Source organism: Dipteris shenzhenensis, chromosome 9, assembly GCF_047967505.1.
Source record: "Dipteris shenzhenensis isolate YYH24624 ecotype China chromosome 9, Dip_SZ_1.0, whole genome shotgun sequence".
In the NCBI taxonomy this organism is placed as follows: Eukaryota; Viridiplantae; Streptophyta; class Polypodiopsida; order Gleicheniales; family Dipteridaceae; genus Dipteris; species Dipteris shenzhenensis.
This window is the reverse complement of record NC_141604.1, coordinates 6,724,046-6,746,829: the sequence shown is the minus strand read 5'-3', so window position 1 is coordinate 6,746,829 and position 22,784 is coordinate 6,724,046. Positions and strand designations below refer to the sequence as shown.

The 22,784-nt window shown below is 41.5% G+C and overlaps 1 protein-coding gene across 1 annotated transcript in view; it reads right to left on the bottom strand.

Annotated features, from left to right (window-relative positions):
* Positions 1 to 22,784, bottom strand: part of LOC147898129 (hyperosmolality-gated Ca2+ permeable channel 1.2-like) — a 56,987-nt gene that overhangs the window by 14,799 nt on the left and 19,404 nt on the right. The window contains 3 exon segments of the mRNA XM_087378858.1: positions 20,328 to 20,558; positions 20,666 to 20,899; positions 21,953 to 22,277. Of these exon segments, the coding sequence (XP_087234984.1) occupies positions 20,328 to 20,558; positions 20,666 to 20,899; positions 21,953 to 22,277 (790 nt within the window).

The window sequence follows — 22,784 nt, the reverse complement described above, 5'->3', positions numbered from 1 at the left end:
CTACAAACGCACCATCCACAAAGGTTCATAGAGGAGCTGGAGCTCTAGACCCAGCGATGGCTCTCCATGCGACAACCTAGCACCTCTCTAAATGGAACTGCACCAGTGCCAGTCCACCAACGGCTCCATCTCCAGCAACTAGTCTGAGACAGCCAAGATAATCCACACACCTGGCTCAGCCATCTTTGAGTGCCGCCTCCAGTAGCAAATGCCTCGTAGACGAATCTCTCAAGGCCAATGAGCCGCTCCTCCAGCAAAGTCACCTAGCTCCAGCTCCAAAGCGCTCTGCCTCCACGAGCTCACGGATAGCAGTGCCAATGGAATCTTCCTCTCCATCCGTCAACCATCACAGACGACGATAGAATCTTTAAGATTCCGTCAGCATCTCAAAGATTCTGACTACCCAATCCTTGACACGTGGCAGATAAGCTCCAACCTGGGTTAGGTAAGTTAATCCGGGTTAGATTGATCATAGGTTAGAGAACTTGGTCAACATTGTGCCACATCAGTAATCCACATCATTAGTGACATGTCATCAAGCCACATCGTCACCTATGCCACATCAGTTGACACATCATCATTGCCACATCAGCTGCTACATCAGCTTACCCACATCATTACTGCCACATCAGCATTGCCATGTCACCTTGCTGACCTCATCTGTGCCACCTTAGCACTGCCACCTCAGCAGTCCAGTCAGCATTGACCTCTACAAGCAAAGTCCCTTGTCAAGCACACTGTGCACACACTACATGTGCACACAGTTGCCACCTCAGCACAGAGCTTCATTGGCACACCTCTTGCTAAGCACAGTGCCACATCATCACTACATGTGACTCATAGTGACACATCATCATTGAGCACCATTTGCACTCCTTTTGCCCCTCCACCTAGATCAAGTCGTATCTCTTGATCTAGGAAGAATTTGGCGGCGCTCCAAAAAGGAAAGTTGCTCGTTTTTTCGTACTCTACGCAATGCGCACATTTCGATGCAAGTTACACTCACTTTTGAGACTCACTGACAAAACCACTTCCTTCATGCACATTTTCCTCTACATCGATGCATCTGACCTAGCACTTAAAAAGAACAAAATAAAAGGAATTATTTGCTGTTCTTTCATCAATCGACGATTGGTTTAGATCTAGATCAAAGTAGACTAGATCGCCATAGAGGGGATGCTTTGAATTTCCCCAAGTTGCCAATCTAAGCCATGCCCGAAATTCCTGACTAGTACCTACTCGGAGTCAATCCATACACTCACATATAGTTTCACATCATTACATTACCTGAAACCTTACGTTCATCAGTTCAGTGAGCAAACTTCAGAGTTTAGAGGCATTGCAGATTGATTCAGTGGGTAGATAGCATTTGATTTCACACACACATGCCACCATTGTAAAGCCTATTCGGCTATCTCATGGCATCGTGCACATCATTTCAGCCTTGTAAGGCCTCTTGGCTATTCCCAGCATCATTGCCACAAGCCTTGTAATTCAGATCAGATTTTATATACTGCAGTTCTATCTTCACCGATGGTTCAGAGATTTCACTTGGCATATTCAGTGTATTTGCAGTTGATTCATACATAGATCTTCACGACACTTTTTGAGTACATTTCTTGCACCATGTTGACTAGCAATCTCAATCTGGAGGCATCTGCTAAGTTAGACAACTCCAATTACGGTATATGGAAATACCAAATGGAGACCATTCTTGTGCTTCAGGACAAATGGGAGTATGTCGATGGGTCTACACCTAGACCATTGGCCGATCCAGCCACCAGTAGCTCTACTCCATCTGTTGTCACAACACCAGCAACGGAATCTACATCAGGATCTACATCTACACAAACAATTTTTGCACCAATAGCAGATCCTGCCATTGCCCAAGCTCAAGCAAAATGGGATAAGAAAGACAAGTATGCCTATCACCTGATCAAGCAGAATGTGCAAGATGTCATGCTAGGACGGCTCAACATAGTCAAGACATCAAAAGAAGCATGGGATATGTTCGCGGCTCTCTATGAGTCCAAGAACACATCCAGAATTCTCACCCTGAGAAACCAGATCAACCAGAGTTTTTGCAACAACAGTGAAACTAGTCATGCTTATGTACTCTGCATAAAAGACTACAACAATCAACTTGCAGCAGCAAGAGAGACTATGAACCCCACAGAAATGGTTCAAGTAATCATGAATGGACTAGGAGAGGGATACGAGAATCTAGTCCAGAGTATTGCCATCCAACAGAAATTCCAACACTGGAAGAACTTCAATTAGTTCTACTTGGTGAAGAACTCAGGACTCAGGCCATCAAGCATGTAAAGGTCATTATAATGATCAGGCATTCACACCTTCGGATAGAAGCAGAGGCAGAGGTAGAGGAAGAGGTAGATCATACCAGAAAAGTGGTCATTATCAACAAAATCAAAGTCAGAATCAACATCAGCATCAGCATCATCCTCAGCAACATCAGAGTCAGCAAAGAGGAAATCATTCCAATCGAGGAAGATTTCAAGGATGAGGGAATGCATCCACCAATGTGTCAAACATTCAGTGCAACTACTATCACAAGTTTGGACACTATGAAAGAGATTGCCGTAAGAAGCAGTACGACCAAGGCAGTCAATCCAACAATAATTGAGGGAATTCCCGAGGCAGAGGAAATCATCGTGGTGGACATTCTAGTCATAGTCATTTTGCAAATGAACATGGAAAAATGTTTCTTGCAAGCAAGGAATTGCATCAGACTAATACAATGTACCTAGACACTGATTTCAATCCCAAAGAGGATTTCAGCTATTAAGTCGACCAAGTGGAACAGGATCCTTGGTACATCGGCAGCGGTGCATCATCTCATATGACTAATCATCAGGAATGGTTCATAGAGATGAAACCATTAGAAGGTCAGAAAAATGTCATCTACATAGCAGACAATACACCGAATCCAGTTCAAGGGATAGGTGTTATCCCTATGAACAATTTCATTGGTACGAAAGGATTAGTCAAAGATGTGCTCTATGTTTCGAAGCTCAGCAAGAACCTTTTGTCAGTAGGTCAAATGACGGAACACAACTACAATTTATCTTCGATGGTGATGAATGCACTATCAGAGACAAATCCAAAAGATGTTAGCTAGTAGCAAAAGGTGTCAAGGAAGGACGTTTATACAGAATGCTAGCTACAATACTAGATCAGCATGCCATGTCAGCTCAACCACAACAGATGCCACTATCTACAAAATGGCACAAGAGATATGGTCATGTCAACTTCAAGTACTTATTAGATCTCAGGAATCAGAATATGGCAATTGGGATTTCGAAGCTACAATTTCTTTGAACATTACTTATCCAAAACATTATTGTTTATTTTCTTTAACTTGTTTTTGTTTACTTATGGGAAACATGATTACTAAATTCTTTTCTCTTATTTTTAAAAAAAGAGCATCTTCTGTAAAAAAAATAGTCTTGCTTTATCTTGTTTTTTTAAATGATTTACTCCTTCCTTTTCAAAGAAGAATAAATGTTCGTTTCAGCACTTAGGTTGACTACGTTGTTGCTTCCACCACATGTGCTCCTTTCATGCCACCATAACGAGAATCCCCCTCTCACAAAGGAACTATTTTTCATATGATAGATAATAACAAAGTGTCTAAATCCTCCCACCGTGGGCATGCCCAAGGTGCATGGACAAGTGAGATTGCTCCCATTTCCTGGCCATGGTTGAGATGCATTGAATGAAGGCTAAGCGGGGTTGCTCCCCTGAGGCATCCCCAAGGGCCAGACCCAAAATTGATTATTAGCCATCTTGATTTTTTGCTTGCAAAACAAGGTGAATTTCATTCAAGTAGCCTACCCTTTTTAATCCATCATTAGGGCTATGCTACGTGTTCACAATAGTGTATGTAGAAGAGTGATCATTGAATTAGTTGTGCCATGCCTTGTGCTTCAAGGAATGACTGCAACTTTGCTTTGCTGGCAGACATTTGTCCAAAGAAGTTTATATTGAAATTGCCCAGAATGTAAGTTTTTGGTATGGCTTGTAGATCTTGCAACAAAAAATAAGTCAAAAATAAACATTGAAATGAATAGTAAAACAAGGAGAATTTACTCAACAATGCGATAGTGTACAAAATCTAAATATATTTTATTAGAAAAGATCGCCCCTTAGGCCTAAGATACAACAATGTGCCTTCAAGGGCAGGTGGTAGTCTAAGTCCTAAGGGTGTGCTCAAGAGATTCTAGGGCTTTCCATCCATAGTCGCTTTGTCATCCATGTCCTTGTCCATGACCATGATGTGCTTTGTGTGGATGGCAAACAAGTTAGCATCCTCGAACAAAGAGGTGGTAACTTTCTCCACACCCTCCTGGGTCACCCCCATAGCTCCTATGCTGAAGCACACGTCGTCCTTGTATCCCTGTGCTATCTCTCATACCACACATAAGGGAGCATGTGGGACAGTGCTTTTCTACAACTGTCTAACCTCGCTTAGGCCCTCGCTCTCCCGCTTTGCTATGTATGGCTCTTAGTGGAGGCCATGCAAGTACCCCAACATGGCTCCATGGCCTCCTGTCTACTTTGAACTTCTTGCAATGCTCTTCTCTGCACTAATCCCCCTCCGAGAGTCCTCCTCTTATTGGGCTAGGAGCTTGCACCTTTTTAGATTTCCTTGTGGGGCTTCCTCAGCGTCTACTTTGTCCTGACCCTAGCTGGTTGCATGCAGGCAAGAACTACGTCCATGATGGGTTGTATTACCGAGACAGGGATGATGGTACTCTTTCCTCACTCTTTCTTGCAGTTTGTTGAATCCTTGACAGGTTATCAAGGAGGTCATCCCGCCGTCATCATCATGAAATGAATCTTTTGAGCCCTCCTAGGAGTTGGAGGTTGGCTCTCATGAGACTTAGGGGAGGACTCACGAGATTTGTTGGAGGGCTCATGGGGAGGGGAAGGCTCATGCAAAGGAGAGGGCTCATGAGACTTGGGGAGGCCTCATGCAGAGGAGAAGGCTCATGAAACTTGGGGAGGGCTCATAGGACTTGGGAGGAGGGCTCATGAGAGTCGAGGGAGGGCTCATGGGACCTAGGGGAAGGATCACGCTCTGGGGAGTTGGGGGAGGCTCATGAGATTTGGGGGAGGGCTTTTGATTCTATGGCTATTTGGAGAAGTTTTGTCTCTCTAAGATCTTCCTATGTCCAAACGCTCGTGGTTGGGACCCACTTGCACAGGCCACCATTTCTAGATCTGTCTCAGTGGATCGGGGATGGGCTTGAACCGTTATCTGCAAATTCCTACGTGATTCGGGAAAGTATTCTTTAAGCTATGATTCTTTGAGTTGACGTTCTTCTTCTCTATTGTTGTAGAAGGTTAAGTTTCCTAAGGTTCATTTTTGCACATAAATGCAAGGGTTGACTCTCTCTTACTCCATCCTTGGATTAGATTTTGGAGTTGTGGCAGAAGAGAGATATTTGTAGATTTTTGTGTTGAGTCCAATTATATAGTGATGCCCATGTTTTAAAGCATTCCAGGTTCTATTTTCACTAGCAGTCATTGCAGTGGGGCCATGATTCTTTTGGATATACCTTATGCAGATCACTCTAGTTGCAGTCTGAGCCATGTGCGCTCATTTGTGGTTTGCATTTGGTTGCATTGGATTCTTTACAAGCCACTTGGGTGCATAGGATCCTTATTGGATGCATTGATAGGCCCAAATTGCCTTGTGGGATGCTTTATTAATGGACATTTAGCACCAGATGCTATTTTATGCTGAGGGATAGCTTTAACATATTGGACTGGATGCACAAGTTGTGCTATGATCTCTTGGATGAGATTTTGTTGATGCATATGATCATGGACAATATTTATGCTTGCGGGATTTTGGCACTTATTGGCATTGGGATTGCCATTGTTTTGCCATTGCAGTTCGCATTTTCTTTTGGGCCAGATTTGCTCATATGGATGCATAGTATGTGCACATGAGTTAGATGCATTTTGATGCTTTGAGCCTTTTAGGTTTGGTGATATTACTTTCCATTTTGGCATACACATTTGGGTGCACCTGGTATATGGTGTGATTTGTCTCTTGTAGATACTAGCAATTGGGATTTTGTTTCATTTGCATTGTGGCATCCTCTTCCATGTCTGAAAATGAGTTTTTCAGCATTAAAATTTTTTATGGGACAAACTTTTCTTTGTGGAAAGAACAGGCAAGGTATGTGCTTATTCAAAAGATGCAGATTAAAGCCTTTGCAGGGATTGAAGCTAAGCTTGCAGATATGTCTAAGAATGATTGGAATGAGTTGGATGCATTAGCAAAGTCTACTATTAGACTTCATCTTGCTGAGCCAGTCTATTTCACAGTAGTAAATGAGTAGACTATGAAAGATTTGTGGAAAAAATTATGTGCCACTTATGAGAAGAAAACTGCCTCTAATAAAGTTTTCCTCTCATGAAGAGGTTGTTTGAGCTGTAGATGAAGGAAGGGGTCTCCATTACTTCTCACTTGAATGAATTTAATATTATTTCAGCCAACTTCAGGCTCAGAATATGAATTTTGATGCGGAGACTAAGGCAATATTGCCATCCTTATGAAATACATTCCGTACATCTGAGTAACTCTGTATCTAGTGGAGTATTGAAGTTTGATGATGTTGTGGGTTGCTTGTTGTCCGAGGAGATTAGATGAAAGCAAGATGCATCCTTAAATGTGCAAAGGGGCAAATCACAGTTCAGGGGGAAGTCCCAAGAAAGAGGGAAGTCTTGTAGCAAATCCAAGGCACGAAACATTGAGTGTTACTATTGTGGTAAGAAGAGCCACATGAAAAATGATTGCTACAAGCTGAAAAGAGAGCGAAAGGATAAGAAAAAAAATGAAAATTGGGGTGCAAATAAGAAGGAAGAGAGTCCAAGTGAGGACAAAGAAAAAAGGAAGATCGAGGAGATCAATGTAGTCATCTCACTAATAATAGTGACAATGACATTCTCTTCATGTCTTAGACTAGTATACCTACAAACTTGCTTACCACTTCAGATGATAAATATTCCCAGGATTGGATTTTGGATTCTAGTGCTTCATTCCATGTTACTTCCCATAGGAAATGGTTCTCCATTTATGACAATGGAAAGACAGGATCTTGGAAATAACTATGCATGTGACATAGGGGAAGCAGGTGACATAAAGTTTTCTTTTGCAAATGGGTATGCCTTTGTTTTGAAAAATGTGAGACATGTGCCTAAGCTGACCAAGAGTCTTATTTCAGCGGGTCAGCTAGATGATGTTGGTTTTCAAACCACCTTTGTTTTTCAGAGTTAGAAAATTCAGAAGGGCTCTATGGTTTTGGCAAGAGGTGCCAAGTGTGGGACATTATATCCCTTATATGTATCAAGGGTGTCTAATCATGTTGTTGCAGTAACCGAGCAACCAAGTACTTCTTTGTGGCATTGTCGATTGGGGCACATGAGCCAGAATGGAATGAAACTCTTATGCCATTTGGGCTATGTACCACATTTGAGTTTTCCTGACTTTGAATTTTGTGAGAATTGTATCTATGGGAAGCAGACTAAATCAGCCCATAAAAGAAGGGGAAAGAACGAGCTTGAAAGTCTTGATTTGGTGCATTCATATGTATGTGGTCCCATGCCTACACGGTCATTAGGTGGGGCTGAATACTATCTGAAATTCATTGATGATGCAACTAGGAAAGGGTGGGATTATGCTATAGCTCAGAAGAGCAATTGTTCCAATGGTTGGCTTTGGTTGAAAATTAGTCAAGTAGAACGGTTAAATGCCTATGGACTGACAATGATGGAGAGTGTCTCTCTCATGACTTTCAGCATTTTTGTGATACACGTGGGATCAAGAGGGAGCTCACCTCCCCTCGTACTCCAGATAAAAATCCAATTGCAGAACAGATGAACCGGACCATTTAGAAAAGATGCAATGTATGCTTTCCAATGCAAGTCTTTCTAGTGGTTTTTGGGCTAAAGCAATGAACACTAAAGTGCATGTGATCAATAGATCACCTAGTAAGAGTTTAGATGGTGGTATCCCTGAAAAGGCATGGAGTTTCAAGAAGCCCTATTACTCTCATTTGCATATATTTGGGTGTGATGCATATGCACATGTGCCAAAAGAGCTTCAAAAAAAGCTAGATCATAAGTCTAGGAAATGCATCTTTTTGGGTTATGGTGAAAGTGGAGAGATGGGAAATCATCTCTGGGATCCAGAAGCAAAGAAGATCATATGAATTCATGATGTGGTCTTCAATGAGAAGAAGATGCATAAGACACCCATGAGGGATGTGGAAATGAGGAGAATTATTTTCTAGGATGTGAATCCACCCGAATATGTTGATAGATAGCAAGATGTCCATGCAATGAATGTGAAGGAAATGGTGCCACCAGGTACTCCCATAGATACACAATCAAGGGCAGATGATGGATCATCTATTGGTGGAAATGATGAGCCAAAATAGAGTTATGCAATTGAAACAATGGTGCTATTTCCTAAATGTGCTAGTTGCTCTGCTTAGTCTTTGAGAATCTTGCTTTGCTTGCATAGCCACTTTCTGAACATTCTTCAAGTGATTGCAATAACCAAGCAACCCTGTATGTCCAAGTCTTACAAACTGAACTAGGTCATGCATTTTATGAAAAGGAGGGATCTTTTGGTTGGCAGGATTTAAAGGATACAAGGATCCTTCTACCCAAAGTTCAAGATGCTTCTTTCCTTGTAAATGAAGACTGTGGATGTTGGAAGCTCCCCTCAATCCCAGACTACATGTGCTTGTATATTTAGCCTCCAACTCTAAGTGAACCTGGTACCTGTTGGAGACATCCTCAAATGGTGCCATAAGTAAAGGAGTGTAGAGGAGGTGTAGAGAAGGAGAAGGTTTCAAGAACTAAGCTTGAAGGAGCAAGAACGTAGGAAGGGGGAGGGTGCGAAGGAGGAGGGATGGAGGAGAGAGGACCATCAATTGAAAAGGAGGGATGGAGGGGGAGGAGCAAGCATAAAGGAGGAGGGAGGGATGAGGGAGGAGTAGGAGGGAGGGGGGAGGAGGAGCTGGTATGGAGGAGGAGGGAGGGGGAGGGAGGGGGAGGAGGAGGGTAGGGGAGGAGGGATTCAAGAGGGGCTTATCATTTCTCATCTCCCCTAATGGTTATAGCTCTCCTGAAGGAGTTTAGAGACTATTTTTCATGGAGTCTACTAGCATGAAGAGATTTCCCTTGGAGGTTGTTCAGCATATCAACCCTTTATTGAAATAGGGAGGCCTATTTAGCGCCGTCCTTACCCCATGAGTTCAAAGTACATGAGTATAGTTAAAGGCAATCTTCAAAAGCTCGTCAATATTGGATTCATTTATGAGCTAGAACACATGGATTGGGTGTCATGCATAATGATTGTCATGAAAAAAATGACAAGTTCTGAGTCTATGCTAAAGTTAAAAAGATCAATTGGCCACCAAATTTGATTCACTATCTCCTTCCATACACTATCCATAGTGATTGTCATGGAAAAATGACAAGATCTAGTTCGTGATTAGGCCACAAGATTTGATCAATATCCCCTTGTGTATACAAAGCATGTATTAGAAATAGTAGTGGTCAAGGAATCTTATAGATTTCTTGATGGCTTTTGAGGGAAATATGAAGCTATTACAAACTCCCTTGATCAATACAAGACAGTATTCACCATAAAATGGAGACTCTATGCCTACAAAGTCATGCCCCTTGATTAACAAATGTCCTACCCACATTCCAAAGGTTGATGACCACAACTTTCAAGGAATATCTAAGAGACTTCTTAGATGTCTTTTTGGATGGTACATGTATAAAAGCCAGTTAGAGTGAGTACTTGAAACTACTTGAGAAAGGTATTTAAGAGGTGCAAATCCTACCACATATCTCTGAATCTACTAAAGTGTTAGTTTTGAGTAAAGCATGGAGTAGTTCTTAGGCATATTATGTCCAATAATGGCATTCCCACACAAAAACAACTTCAATCTCATTGTAATTTAATGAGGCCTAGCCATGGTATACACAGTATGTAAGTTCCATCATTACCTTTTGCCATCTAATTCATGGTCTTCTTGGACCATCAAACCTTAATTTAATCATGAACAAAACATCTGAATAGGGCTTATAACAAGCTGGACTCTCATCCTTCTTGAACTTGAGTCATGGTCACTATCCCCAAGTCCTCTAAACATATGCTAGCTAATCACCTCTCAAGAATACAAATGGAGAGACAGCTACAGTAGTGGATGATGATCTTGTAAAGAAAGAGGGAGAGAGATAGGAGACTCAAGTTCAGCTTTCTTCACAACACACAAAAAGAGAGAGGACACAAGGTTGGAGGGTGAAGCCTTTCTTCACTTTTGCACACAACAACAATACAATAGAAGAGGAAAATACCCTATATGTCAAAACCTAGAATACGTGGTTCATATGTGAACCCAAACCAAAAACGTACGTGGTAGTCTAACTACACCACGAGTACAACTAACATAGGCGATGACATAAATGATAGTCATCCAGGAGATATATCGGGGGTAGAGCTTGATATCTCAACACTCCCCCTCAAGCTCAAATCCATCTCACGTACACCAAGCAAGCTCCTAAATCTGCGAAGCTTCTCGGTACCCAATGCCTTCGTAAAAATATCAGCCACCTGCTCCTCAGTGCTGACATAGACAAGATCAATCTCACCAGCTAGAACCTTCTCTCTCACAAAGTGATAATGCACCTCAATGTGCTTCGTTCTAGCATGATAAACTGGGTTATTAGCAAGCATGATGCTGCTAATGTTGTCACAATGAATGACAACTGCTGCATGAACTGACTGTCCCATATCTGCAAGTAGCTTCCGTAACCAAGCTACCTCACATGCAGCCATTGCTGCACCCCTGTACTCAGCCTCTGTGCTCGACAAGGCAACTGTTGGCTGCTTCTTGCTGCTCCAACTGATGGCACCACTCCCAAGGGAAAACATAAAACCACTAGTAGATCTCCTGTTTGAGACACTACCAGCCCAGTCAGCATCTGTGTATCCATGTACCTGTAATGCACACCCAGCTTCATAAAACAGTCCATAATGCAATGTGGACTTCACATACCGCAGTATGCGCCTAGCCGCATCCAAATGTGGCTTCCTCGGTGCCTGCATAAACTGACTCACCAGCCCCACAGCATAGCTCAAATCTGGCCTGGTTATAGTCATGTAAATCAAGCTACCTACTATGCGCCTGTACATAGTAATATCTTCAAGAAGCTCACCTGACTCTGCATTGAGCTTCACATTCTGCTCCAATGGAACAGAGATAGGCTTACAGCCTGTCATCCCATATTTGGACAGCATGTCCAAACCGTATTGCCTTTGCAACAGCCATATCCCACTCGGGGATCTAATAACCTCAATGCCCAAGAAGTAACGCAGCTCTCCCAAATCCTTCATCTCAAATTTCTGCTTCAACAGCAGCTTCACTTCATTAATGTCTGCATCACTATCACCTGTAATAATCAAGTCATCAACATAGATGACTATAAGCACAATCCCTCTGTTTGTCCTTTTCACATAAAGTGAAAAATCTGAATTGGAAATCTGAAATCCAATAGTGACAAGATATTGCCCTATCTTGTCTGACCATGCCCTCGGTGCCTGTTTTAAGCCATACAAGGCTTTGCGCAACCTGCATACAAAATCGGGGTGTGAGTTATCCTCATAACCTTCTGGCTGCATCATATAAACCTCTTCCTACAAATCACCATGCAAGAAGGCATTTTTCACATCCATCTGATGCAAAGACCATCCCTTTGCAGCAGCCCTATTACTCTCTCACGGTTGCCATCCTTGCAACTGGGCTGAAAGTTTCCTCATAGTCAATTCCATATGTCTGCGCAAAACCTTTGGCAACCAATCTTGCCTTGTACCTTCTAACAGACCCATCAGCATTGTGCTTTACTTTGTAAACCCACTTGCAGCCAATAGCCTTCTTATCATGAGGCAAAGGCATCAAATCCCAAGTGTGGTTTGCATCCAAGGCAGCCATCTCTTCATCCATAGCTGCTTCCCAATTTTTATGGCCTGCTGCATCCTCAAAACATGTGGGCTCTGGCTCCTCTAGAACCTTGACCATATAAGCATAGTGATGTGCTGTATACCCATCATATCTCAGCCTATCAACTGGATACTTAATACGAGTGGACCTCCGTACAACTGGATCAGTTGCAGGAGTCTTTAAATCATGCCTGCTTTTCCTTGCACCAGGTGTAACAACAGAAGGAATTCCAAGTTCCTCATCAAGGCTCATTTCAGAGCCACTTGACTCTCCATCAACATGAGAGCTACCAGCAGACACATCAAACACTGGAGCATGGTCCACTTTTTCTTTTCCCTTATGTGATACCTGCACAACACTATCAGGACTGCCATGTGACGATTCACTAGATCTCAATCTCCCTGTCCATGCATTAGATCCACTAGTAGAGGACTCTTTGGGTCCACTCAAGGCTTGAGATTGCTGCTCTGCATTTATTGCAGCATTCCCATTTCCTGCATCTGCATCTCCTACCATAACAGTTGGTGCATACCAGCTGCTCATTTCATCAAAAACAACATCTCTGCTCACTTGCATTTTGCGGGTGGAAGGGTTATAACAGCGATACCCTTTCTGGTGCTGAGCATATCCAATAAAGATGCATTTTTCTGCCTTTGGATCCAGCTTTGTTCTCTTCTCATCAGGAACATGAACATAAGCTATGCAACCAAATACCTTCAAGTGAGAAATATCTGGTTTTTGGCCTGTATACATTTCTTCAGGCGTCATGCCATGGACAGCTGCAGTGGGGGTTCTGTTCATAATATAAACAGCAGTTGCTACTGCTTCAGCCCAAAAATAATCAGGCATGTTTTTCTCATTTAGGATCGCCCGTCCTACTTCTGCAATATGCCTGTTCTTCCTTTCTGCAACCCCATTCTGCTGAGGGGTAGACCTGCATGAGTACTTCCTTTGAATTCCCTGTTCTTTCAGATATTCACAAAATTCTTCTGAAAAGTACTCTCCCCCTCCATCAGATCTTAGCACTTTAATATGCACACCTTTCTCTTTTTCAACCATGGCCTTAAAAGCCTTGAAATGGCTGAACACTTCACTTTTGTGCTTCATAAAATAAATCCACACCTTCCTAGTGTAGTCATCAATAAACGTCACATAATAATGGCATCCACCAATAGAAGCAGTTTTGGTTGTCCAAACATCTGAATGGATCACTTCCAAAGGTCTTCTGCTCACCTTAGCATTTTTGGGAAATGCATGTCTGGCCTGCTTACCCATTTGGCATGCTTCACATACCTTTTGCATTCCCTCAACTCTGAATTTAGGCAAACCTGCAACAATGTTTTTCGTTTGCATAGATTTCAGCCTTTGTATATTCACGTGCCCAATGCGCTTGTGCCATATCTCAATATCTGCAATGACATCTCTCCCATGCGCAAACATAGCAGCTTTCACCTCAGGCATATCAACATCCAAGGTGAACATTCTTCCATTTTTGTTGCCTTTCGCAACCAAGCGGCATTTATTTTTCAAGTCCTCAACAAAGCATCCATCAGGATTAAATCTAACCTGCAGACCTTGCTCAACCATCTGGCCAACTGAAACCAGGTTCTTAGTGATTTTTGGAACATGAAGTACATCTGCCAAGTACTTCGTTTTGCCATCCTGCATAGCCAATGGCACTTTACCAACCTGCGTAATTGGGTGCGCAGTATCATCACCTGTTTCAACATAACCTGGCTTATCCAAATTTCTAACATCATGAAACCACTCACCATGACTGGTCATGTGGTTAGAGGCACCTGAATCAACATACCAAACATCATTGCAAGCTGCAGCATCTCCTGACATGGAGATATATGCTGCATCACAAAAAGGTGCTCATTTCTGTCGTCACCATGCCCACTTCATGATGCATAGTTGCTTTGCTGCAACTTCCCACTTTTGATGTCATTCTGCTTTTTATAGCATGTATTCTCCTTGTGTCCAGGCTTTCCACAATAATAGCATTCTGTGCTGCTATTTACTTGCTGGTTCCTTTGCCATGAACCACGGCCTCTTTGGCTCCCCCTGCCTCTAGAACTACCACGTCCTCCTCCATAGGACTGGTTTTCCTGTTGTTGCTGTTGGTTCTGATTTCCTGCACGGCCACCAAAACGGCCTCTTCCTCTACCTCTGCCTCTACCTGTATTCGAGTAGAAAGCAGTCTCTTGAGAAGTTGAGGTGGCTGAACCACCATTCCTTTGCTCTTCACTTAGCAAGAGAGCAATAAGTTCCTGAAAATCAGGAAATGTTTCACGGACTCCAATGGATGTCCGAAACTGTGCATAATCTTTCCCAAGACCATTCAAGGTCACGGACACTAAGTCCTCATCATCAACAGGTGCTCCAATGGAGACAAGAGAATCTGCAAGGCCTTTCACCTTCAAGGAATACTCATTTATATTCAGATTTTTCCTTTGCACATTGTGCAACTCCTGCTTTAGCTGCATCTTTCGTGCTTTGGTATTTGTGCTATACAGCTTCACCAATGTATCCCATGCCTCCTTAGGCGTCTCTACATCCTGTATATGCACAATCATAGAATCTGAAATGCTAACAGATAGCCAATACAAGCATTTTCTGGCTTTTTCATGCCATTCCTTAAAGGCCTTCAATTCAGCAGGAGTGGGAGCAGTACCCAAAACTGGTTCTGCAGTTTCACCACTGATGTAATCCCAAACTCCCTTTCCCATAAGGAAGTTTGCCATCCTGAACTTCCATGCTTGGAAGTTGTTCTTGTCAAGCTTCTCACTGACAATAGTAGACAGATTCTCAGACATTTTACAAATCACGAATTGCAACAGCAACCTGTAAACACAGCAAATGCCTCACAAGGGCAAATAGCAAAACTTCTGCGAAAAGCCTCACAGGGGCAGATCTGCAACACTGACGAAAGTGGTATTTCACCACACAGTCACTTCCTCGTGACGATTTTGCATCAACAGGCAACAGGCATGAATCTGCAACTCCCAATATCTCTGCACATAGGCATACGATGCAATTTCTGTGGCACCTTTCCACCGACTAGCCGTGCGGTGGTCGCACAGCAAAAACAGGGCCTTTTTCTGAGTGCCTGCGAAGAACTTCTGCCTCCAAAACGGGCTTCGAAACGGCCTCAAATCAAAAAAATAAAGTCACCAAGGGCTTCGCCTTCTTCCGCAGCATATACTGCGCTCTCGCCACACTGCGAAGGGCCTCTCAATCTGAAACAGTGCACTCCTGCACTTCTGGCTGTGCTACCTGCAGAGATTTGCTCCCAAACTCGAAATAGGAAAGCAACACTGGTCCTCTTACCAGGACACCACAAACTTGGCTTGCTTTCTTGAGCTCCTTACCACGAACAAGGCTCTGATACCATGTAAAGAAAGAGGGAGAGAGATAGGAGACTCAAGTTTAGCTTTCTTCACAACACACAAAAAGAGAGAGGACACAAGGTTGGAGGGTGAAGCCTTTCTTCACTTTTGCACACAACAACAATACAATAGAAGAGGGAAATACCCTATATGTCAAAACCTAGAATACGTGGTTCATATGTGAACCCAAACCAAAAACATACGTGGTAGTCTAACTACACCACGAGTACAACTAACATAGGCGATGACATAAATGATAGTCATCCAGGAGATATATCGGGGGTAGAGCTTGATATCTCAACAGATCTTTGAGATGACTTGTTGCTCCAATTGGGCTTAGTACCAAAATATGGAAGATATCTGTTGCCTCCTAGAAAAATTTAACAATTTCCACAAGACTAATCACTAAGCAAGGAATGACTCACAACTTCTTATTTCTTCCAAAAAAAAGGAACTTTCTATTAATGCTTAAGAAAAAACCAATGATAAAAATCAATACTCACTATAGCATTGATTGTGGAAGGAGTAAAAGAAAGAACATTGGTTGTCAAGTAGCATGTTTTTAGAGAACCCAACTCATTGACTAGGGAGTCTCTAAAATAGGGGACAGCAATCAAGGTTGAGAAGTTGTAGATCCCTTTGAAAAGCAAGGGATTGATTGGACACAAATTAGTCCTAAAGGTATGCACAAGGGCAATGCATTATAGTGGCAATAAACTACTCCACAAAATGGGCAAAATCTTGAGCAAAAAAAGGTTCAATGCACATTCCTCCACAACTAAATTCTTATATGATCAAATACTATATCGATTTGAATTCCCATTGTCTAATTGTTAGTGATCATGGCTCCCGCTTCATTAAAGAAGTAATAGCAACATTGCAAGTGAAATTCCTAGTGATTCTCAAAATTTCCACACCATGTTACCCTCAAGCCAATAGTAAAGTCTACAAGATGAATTGACATGACAATAATGTACTACACCAATAGTAGACTCAAGTGGAAGACCCAACATGTAAACAAGGTTTGGCATAAAGCATCACTATGAAGTTCACCATCAAATGCAACAAATTTTAGCAAAAACAATCATCAAATAATCAACATGACAATATGTACTACATCAACAATAGACTCAAGTGTAAGACCCAACATGTAAACAAGATTTGGCATGAAGCATTCATTAGATATGAACCACCAAATGCAACAACTGCAAGATGAATTAACATGACAAAAATGTATTCCATCAACACCCAACATGTAGATAAAATTTGGCATGAAGCATCAACTATGAACCATCAGATGCAACAACTACTAGCACAAACAATCCTCAAATAATCAACATAGCCTTGACGAAGTATAGTCACTAGATGCATGCAAGGCAAGCAATGACCCATGATGTTATCTAAGACTCAAGCACCTACAAGGCAATAACTACATGTAGACGATGGATGTGATCAACAACTTAAATGTCTACTATAGTAAAACCCAACACAATGACCATAGGCAAGCACATAGAAGAATACCACAGACAAACATAGGAGAACTTAACAAAACTTACCTTGTAGTAGACAACTCAGCAATGATGGAGATAATGACTTCTAGCATACAAGTTCACTTTGCGGAGAAGGTGCCACATGGCATAAGATAACGGCACACGTAAATCCATGTGGCACACAAAGTAGGAGCATCCCATATCTAACATGTGGCACACCTACCCCTAGATAAATAAGGTTCCATCTCATTAACCATGATTCAAAACTACCACATGAATGTTCCAAGCAGTTTGATCCCATCAACTGAAAGGTCATAATCTCTAGAGATGTAATTTTTAAATTAAGAATCATAATGGAAAACATCAATTACACAGGAGATGGTCCCACCGATTACACAGTCACCTATAGAAAAGATTTATGAAAAAGAGCAAGAATTGCCAAAGGACCCCGAGAAGGATAGCGACTTAGATGGTCTACTAGAGAAAGAAGACCACCAACAAGATTGATATATGCTCACTATGAATAAAGAGATGGATGCTTTGTAAAAAAACAATGCTTGGGATTTATGCAATCTTCCACCAAGAAAGAAGGTCATTGCAAACAAATGGGTTTACAAAGTAAAGTACAATCCAGAAGGCAATATTGAAAGATATAAAGCTAGACTAGTTACAGAAGGTTTTGCATAACAATATGGTTAGGATTATAATGAGACTAATGCTTCAGTAGTAGCAAAGATGGATTCCATAAGATTTTTTATATCACTAGCCACACTTAGCAAATGGAAGTGTACCAGCTAGATGTCAAAATTTCTTTTCTCAATGGTTACCTAGATGAGAAAGTGTATATGGAGCAACCAACAAGGTATGTTGAACTAGAAAAAGAGCATCAACTTTACCATCCTAAGAAAAGTCTCTACCACTTAAAGCAAGCACCCAGAAGTTAGTATAGTAGAATTAACAAGTATTTTGCTAATCTAGGATACATCAAATCTAATGCAAAATCATACTCTCAACTACAAAGTGTGCAGATGATCTAATAGTGACAGGAAGCAATGAAAGCTTTATCTTCAAGATGAAAGAAGTCTTATCTGTGCAAAGCTTGACATGAAAGATCTTGAACTTATGTACTATTATCTTGGAATTGAGTTTTGGAGAGACTTAGATGGCACCTTCATGAGCCAACAAAAATTTGTGGATAGTCTCTAAAATTTTCATATGGTAGATTGCAAGATCATAGCCAATCCCAAAAAGCAAAGTTTAAAACTTACCAAAGATTCAAAAAAGCCTATAGTCAATGACAACAAGTACTATAGGTAGCTCATGGATCTCTCATATATCTGACTATCACAAGGCCATATATTTGTTATACAGTACGTTCACTTGCACAGTTTATGGCAAATCCAAAATTAGTTTCAATGGAATGCAACCAAGGGAGTCTTTAAGAGACATCAAAGGTACAAGACGATTTGGAATAGAATACAAAGGAAGTCATCCAAGGTTGCATGGATATTGTGACAATGACTATGTAGGAGATCCATACAAGAAAATGCATTTTTTATTGGTCAAGGTGCTATATCATGGTTGTCAAAGAACCAACCAATTGTTTCTTTGTCTTCAACTAAAGTAGAATATAGAGCACTCACAACCGGTGCATGTGAGGCTATATGGCTCAAAAGACTATTGTAAAAAACATATTGCTTTAATGAGTCAAAGCAAACAACAATATACTATGATAATCAATCAGCCCAAGCATTAGCCAAGGATCCAGTATATGACTCTAGGATAAAGCACATTGATGTCAAAGAGCAAAAGAGTGTTACTTGGTGACATCATATTACAACATTGTGACAACAAAGAGAATGTTGCAGTTATCTTTACCCTGTGGGAGAGCTTATGTTGAACCATCAATTTGTGAAATAAGTCGTGCTGGAGAACATATGTATGCCAAAGATATAGCCTATAATAAAATAATGACAACTATGTGGGTGATGTAGGTCTATAGGAACTAGCGCCAAAATTAGTCAATAAATGTGACTGTACATGGGTGGCATGTGTGTGCTAAAGGTGCATGGAGAATAGGCAAGGATGATGCACCGGATAGAGCATATAAATCTACTTTTTGTCATGGCCAAAAATGCATCCCACCATCAGCAAGGGTATAAAAAGGTGACCCTTTCTACTAAATCCAACTTATAGAAAATTTACTCCACCACCACACACACAATGTATCACTCCCATGTACATCCTGCTAAAATGCAGATAGTAGTGGCAACAATTTGACGAATCTCAAAAATCTAATAGAAAATTTATGCTTAATTTTTCATAGCTAGTGATTCCTTAATCTTATAATTCATAGTAAAGTGTACGCACCCAAGTTTCAGCAACAATCAAAAATTTCAAACTATTAGTCAATCTTATAAGAGTTCCGCAAGGAGTAGAAAAGGGAGTAGAAAAGGTAAGGGCTGAACTTTCCAAAATTCACTAAGAGATACAAAGATAGATTTTAAAATATAAATTTTGATGTTGAATTACTAGCTGCAAACACTTCCATGTGTGACTCCCAAATGGCGAATATTCTCAAACAATCTAGATGTATTTGCACTCTGAACTTTCTTGGCGATTGACAAATGCTAAAAAACACACGGCTGCAAATGAGCATTGTAAATCTTCAGCACGACAGTCTCATAAGAATGCTTCTTTGCTATCCGATGCAAAAACTACTTTGATTCCAAGTATGATAACCGAACTTTTTTTTGGAGACCAAAGGCTTATCGTCATCTTGATGAGTATCATCAGCACGGCCACTATTTAGCTGTCAACCAGCCGAATTCTTTCAAGAAGTTGGCGGTGCCACCTTGTGCAATGTTCCAAGATCATCTCGATGCCAAAATCTCAGCCTGCTATATGTGTCTCTCGATTTGTCAGCTTCCTTCTCAGTTACAACATTTGGGCTAAGAGCATTCTCACTCCTTGATCGACAAACGACATCAAATAGCAAGCAAAGTTGCCCTACGGATAGTATCTAACTATATACAGGGTGTTGGAAGAAAGAAGATATCTTGCAGAATGATTACATTATCAGAACCACCATCCTCAGAAAGGATATCCACTATGCATGCTCTTCCCCAGATTCCAGGATCGAACTTTAGATCAACTGCTTCAGTAGCAGACTTCCTTTATCCAATCAGTACTTACTCCCTTTGACTGCCTCCTTAGACATAGTGCTATAGTGGAGAATTCGATTCTCCTTTTTCGAATCTCCACGTGTAATTTTCTAGAAAACTTACTTCAGCAAAACAGCCTATGATAGCCCAAGGCACACAAAGAATATTTGCTTTCTCCTTAGCACTTGCTTTACCACTATACTAGGAGGCGATGTCCATGTGCACCTGTGCACACTTGGGTGACTCGTTGTTGACACTGGGAGTTGGAGTGTTGCCTCTTGAAGTGTGCTTGGTTGGCACCAAAGGGGGTCTTTCTGCCCATTTACATCCAGGGTCGCTGTACTCCTCATCTTCGTCCATTTTAAACACCGGGTGCATGTAGCTATCCTGCAAATAGCTTCTCAGATCCAAGTTGGGCTCAATTGCTCTATCCAGCGTGTCTTTGGCCATAGCTTCCTGCAATTTAGCCACAAAATGCAGTCTTTAAGGCAAACAGACTACCGGAGAAAAGAATCATAGCACCAGTGATAAACAAAGAAGCTAAATGAACTGACTATGCTGACCTCCAATGGATATCTGCGAAAGGCTGGTTCGAATCGATTCTTACAATATACATGAAAGGCGATGGTCAAAACAGGTAATAATAGTAGGACGGGGGTAGAAATCCTGGCACTTTGTGTGCCTAGTAGGCCCATTAGAGAGATCTGCTGTATCATGAGACATGCTATAATACGGGTATGTAGATGTGGCCAGAAGGCACCACCACTCTCGTATTTCTGGTTATACACATTTATGACCTGCACCAAAATGCTAACATAGGACTGTTTAAATTCTGTGACGAGTCCACTGATAATCAACCATTTGATTGAACATATCGTTTAGTTGTTTCTTTAATCACCCTCTTGAAATAATGAAAGAAAGCCAATTTCTTTTTACAATATCATTCTCTCAGTGACTTGCATGAATTTCCTTGGCAGATGCCTTAACATGTTTTCTTCTGACATTTGTCAAATGCACATTACCCAGCAATCTCACTGGGAAAAACGGAATCAATAACGCTTATATCACCTCCTAACAGCAATCAATTTGCAGCCAACACACGTCTTAAAAAGCAATCTGCCAGAGTACTGTGCAGTCCAAAATGAGATTGCAATATATAAATGCGTGTGAAAGAAACGACATTGAAGATAGATGCCCGTGAGTAGTGTATGAAGCTGGAATGAATGTGCAAAGGAAAGAAGGGAGACAAAATTTTGTGGGAAAAGGCAGTGAGGACACAGCCTGAGTGGAGGGTCAATGAAGGATCACTGGGCGAAGCGAGTGCCGGGGGGGTGTCAGGTTGCCCAAGGGGGAAGGGGGACTGGGTGAGGGAGAACCAGGTCTGCCACCCAAGAGGTGGCCTGTCAATGGCTTCCGTGGCCAGCTGCAGGCCTGCACGGCCTGTTCAAGGTGGCACTACCAAAAAAACAGCCACAGGCATGCAACAGGCCCATGCGCAAAGGGGGCGGGGGACTGGGTAGCAAGGAGGTGGAGACAGGCTGGAGCAGGAGCCACAAGCAGCAGCTATTTCAAAAGCATCTCTGAAATTACTCTATTTGCAATGTTGCATGAAATGTTTCTGTTTCACTATTGCCTATTTGTACAAGTACCGCCAGGGAATACAATGGAATCAAATTGATTTACTTTACTCGATCACTAAGTCCACACAAAATGTCACAAACTCGTACTCATAAATCAATGGAGAAGAATGAAGAGTCACTCTAGACAGGAGGTTACTATAAAACTCAAAACCTCCAATACCATTGTGTGATTCCCCTAATCACAATTCTCAGCATTAAGACTGGCTTTACCTGATGTCGATACACCATGTAGGCAAATGCGAAGTAGATGATGATGAATGGAAGAAAAATTGGGGTTACAGCAGCATACACAATGCCCAATAAAAAGTAAAGCTCTATTTGAGGGAGTGCCTGATCCAAACCAATACTGCCAGGGTCCATGGCATTGTCTCTATCTTTGTCTGTTTTAACCAAAAAGGTATTTTTTAAATGGTAAATAATCAAGGGCTTCAGACGGAGAATCTCTGCTGCTGCACCAGCCCATCCATCAACCATAATGTAAGTTATGAAGAACAAGGCTTTTTCCGCCACTGATTTACCAATTAGAATAGGGATGCTGCATTTTGACAGAAGAAACTAAGTCAGTATATATAGCAAGAGATATGGAAACTCTTGTGAAGCTGTACTCACAGATAATGCACACGCTTGACAATGTTTATGTAGCACGCATACACAAATTCAACCATGTAGAAACCAAGCCATTACCCCTGTAAGAATTCAAAGAACTGATTTTTAATTTCTTCAAAATTCTGGTTTTCCAAAACTTTGATGGCCATGTAATTCCTCACATATACACTCGTAAAATCAAATTCAAGAAAGCATACAGAGAGTCCATGCCCAACTGTCAGAAATCAATTTTCACCTGTTGTGAGGAATTGTTCTTATAAATTGCTTCATTTCACACATTCTGTTTTTAACACAATTTTGGACACATGATGTGTGATATTGAGTGCCATGGCAGTTAAATTGGAAGTAAGATTGCAAATTGCTGCTCTATCAAATACTCACAAAGCTTATTCACATCTCTTTCTTCGCAGAAATATAGCTGAAATTTTCAGACTCA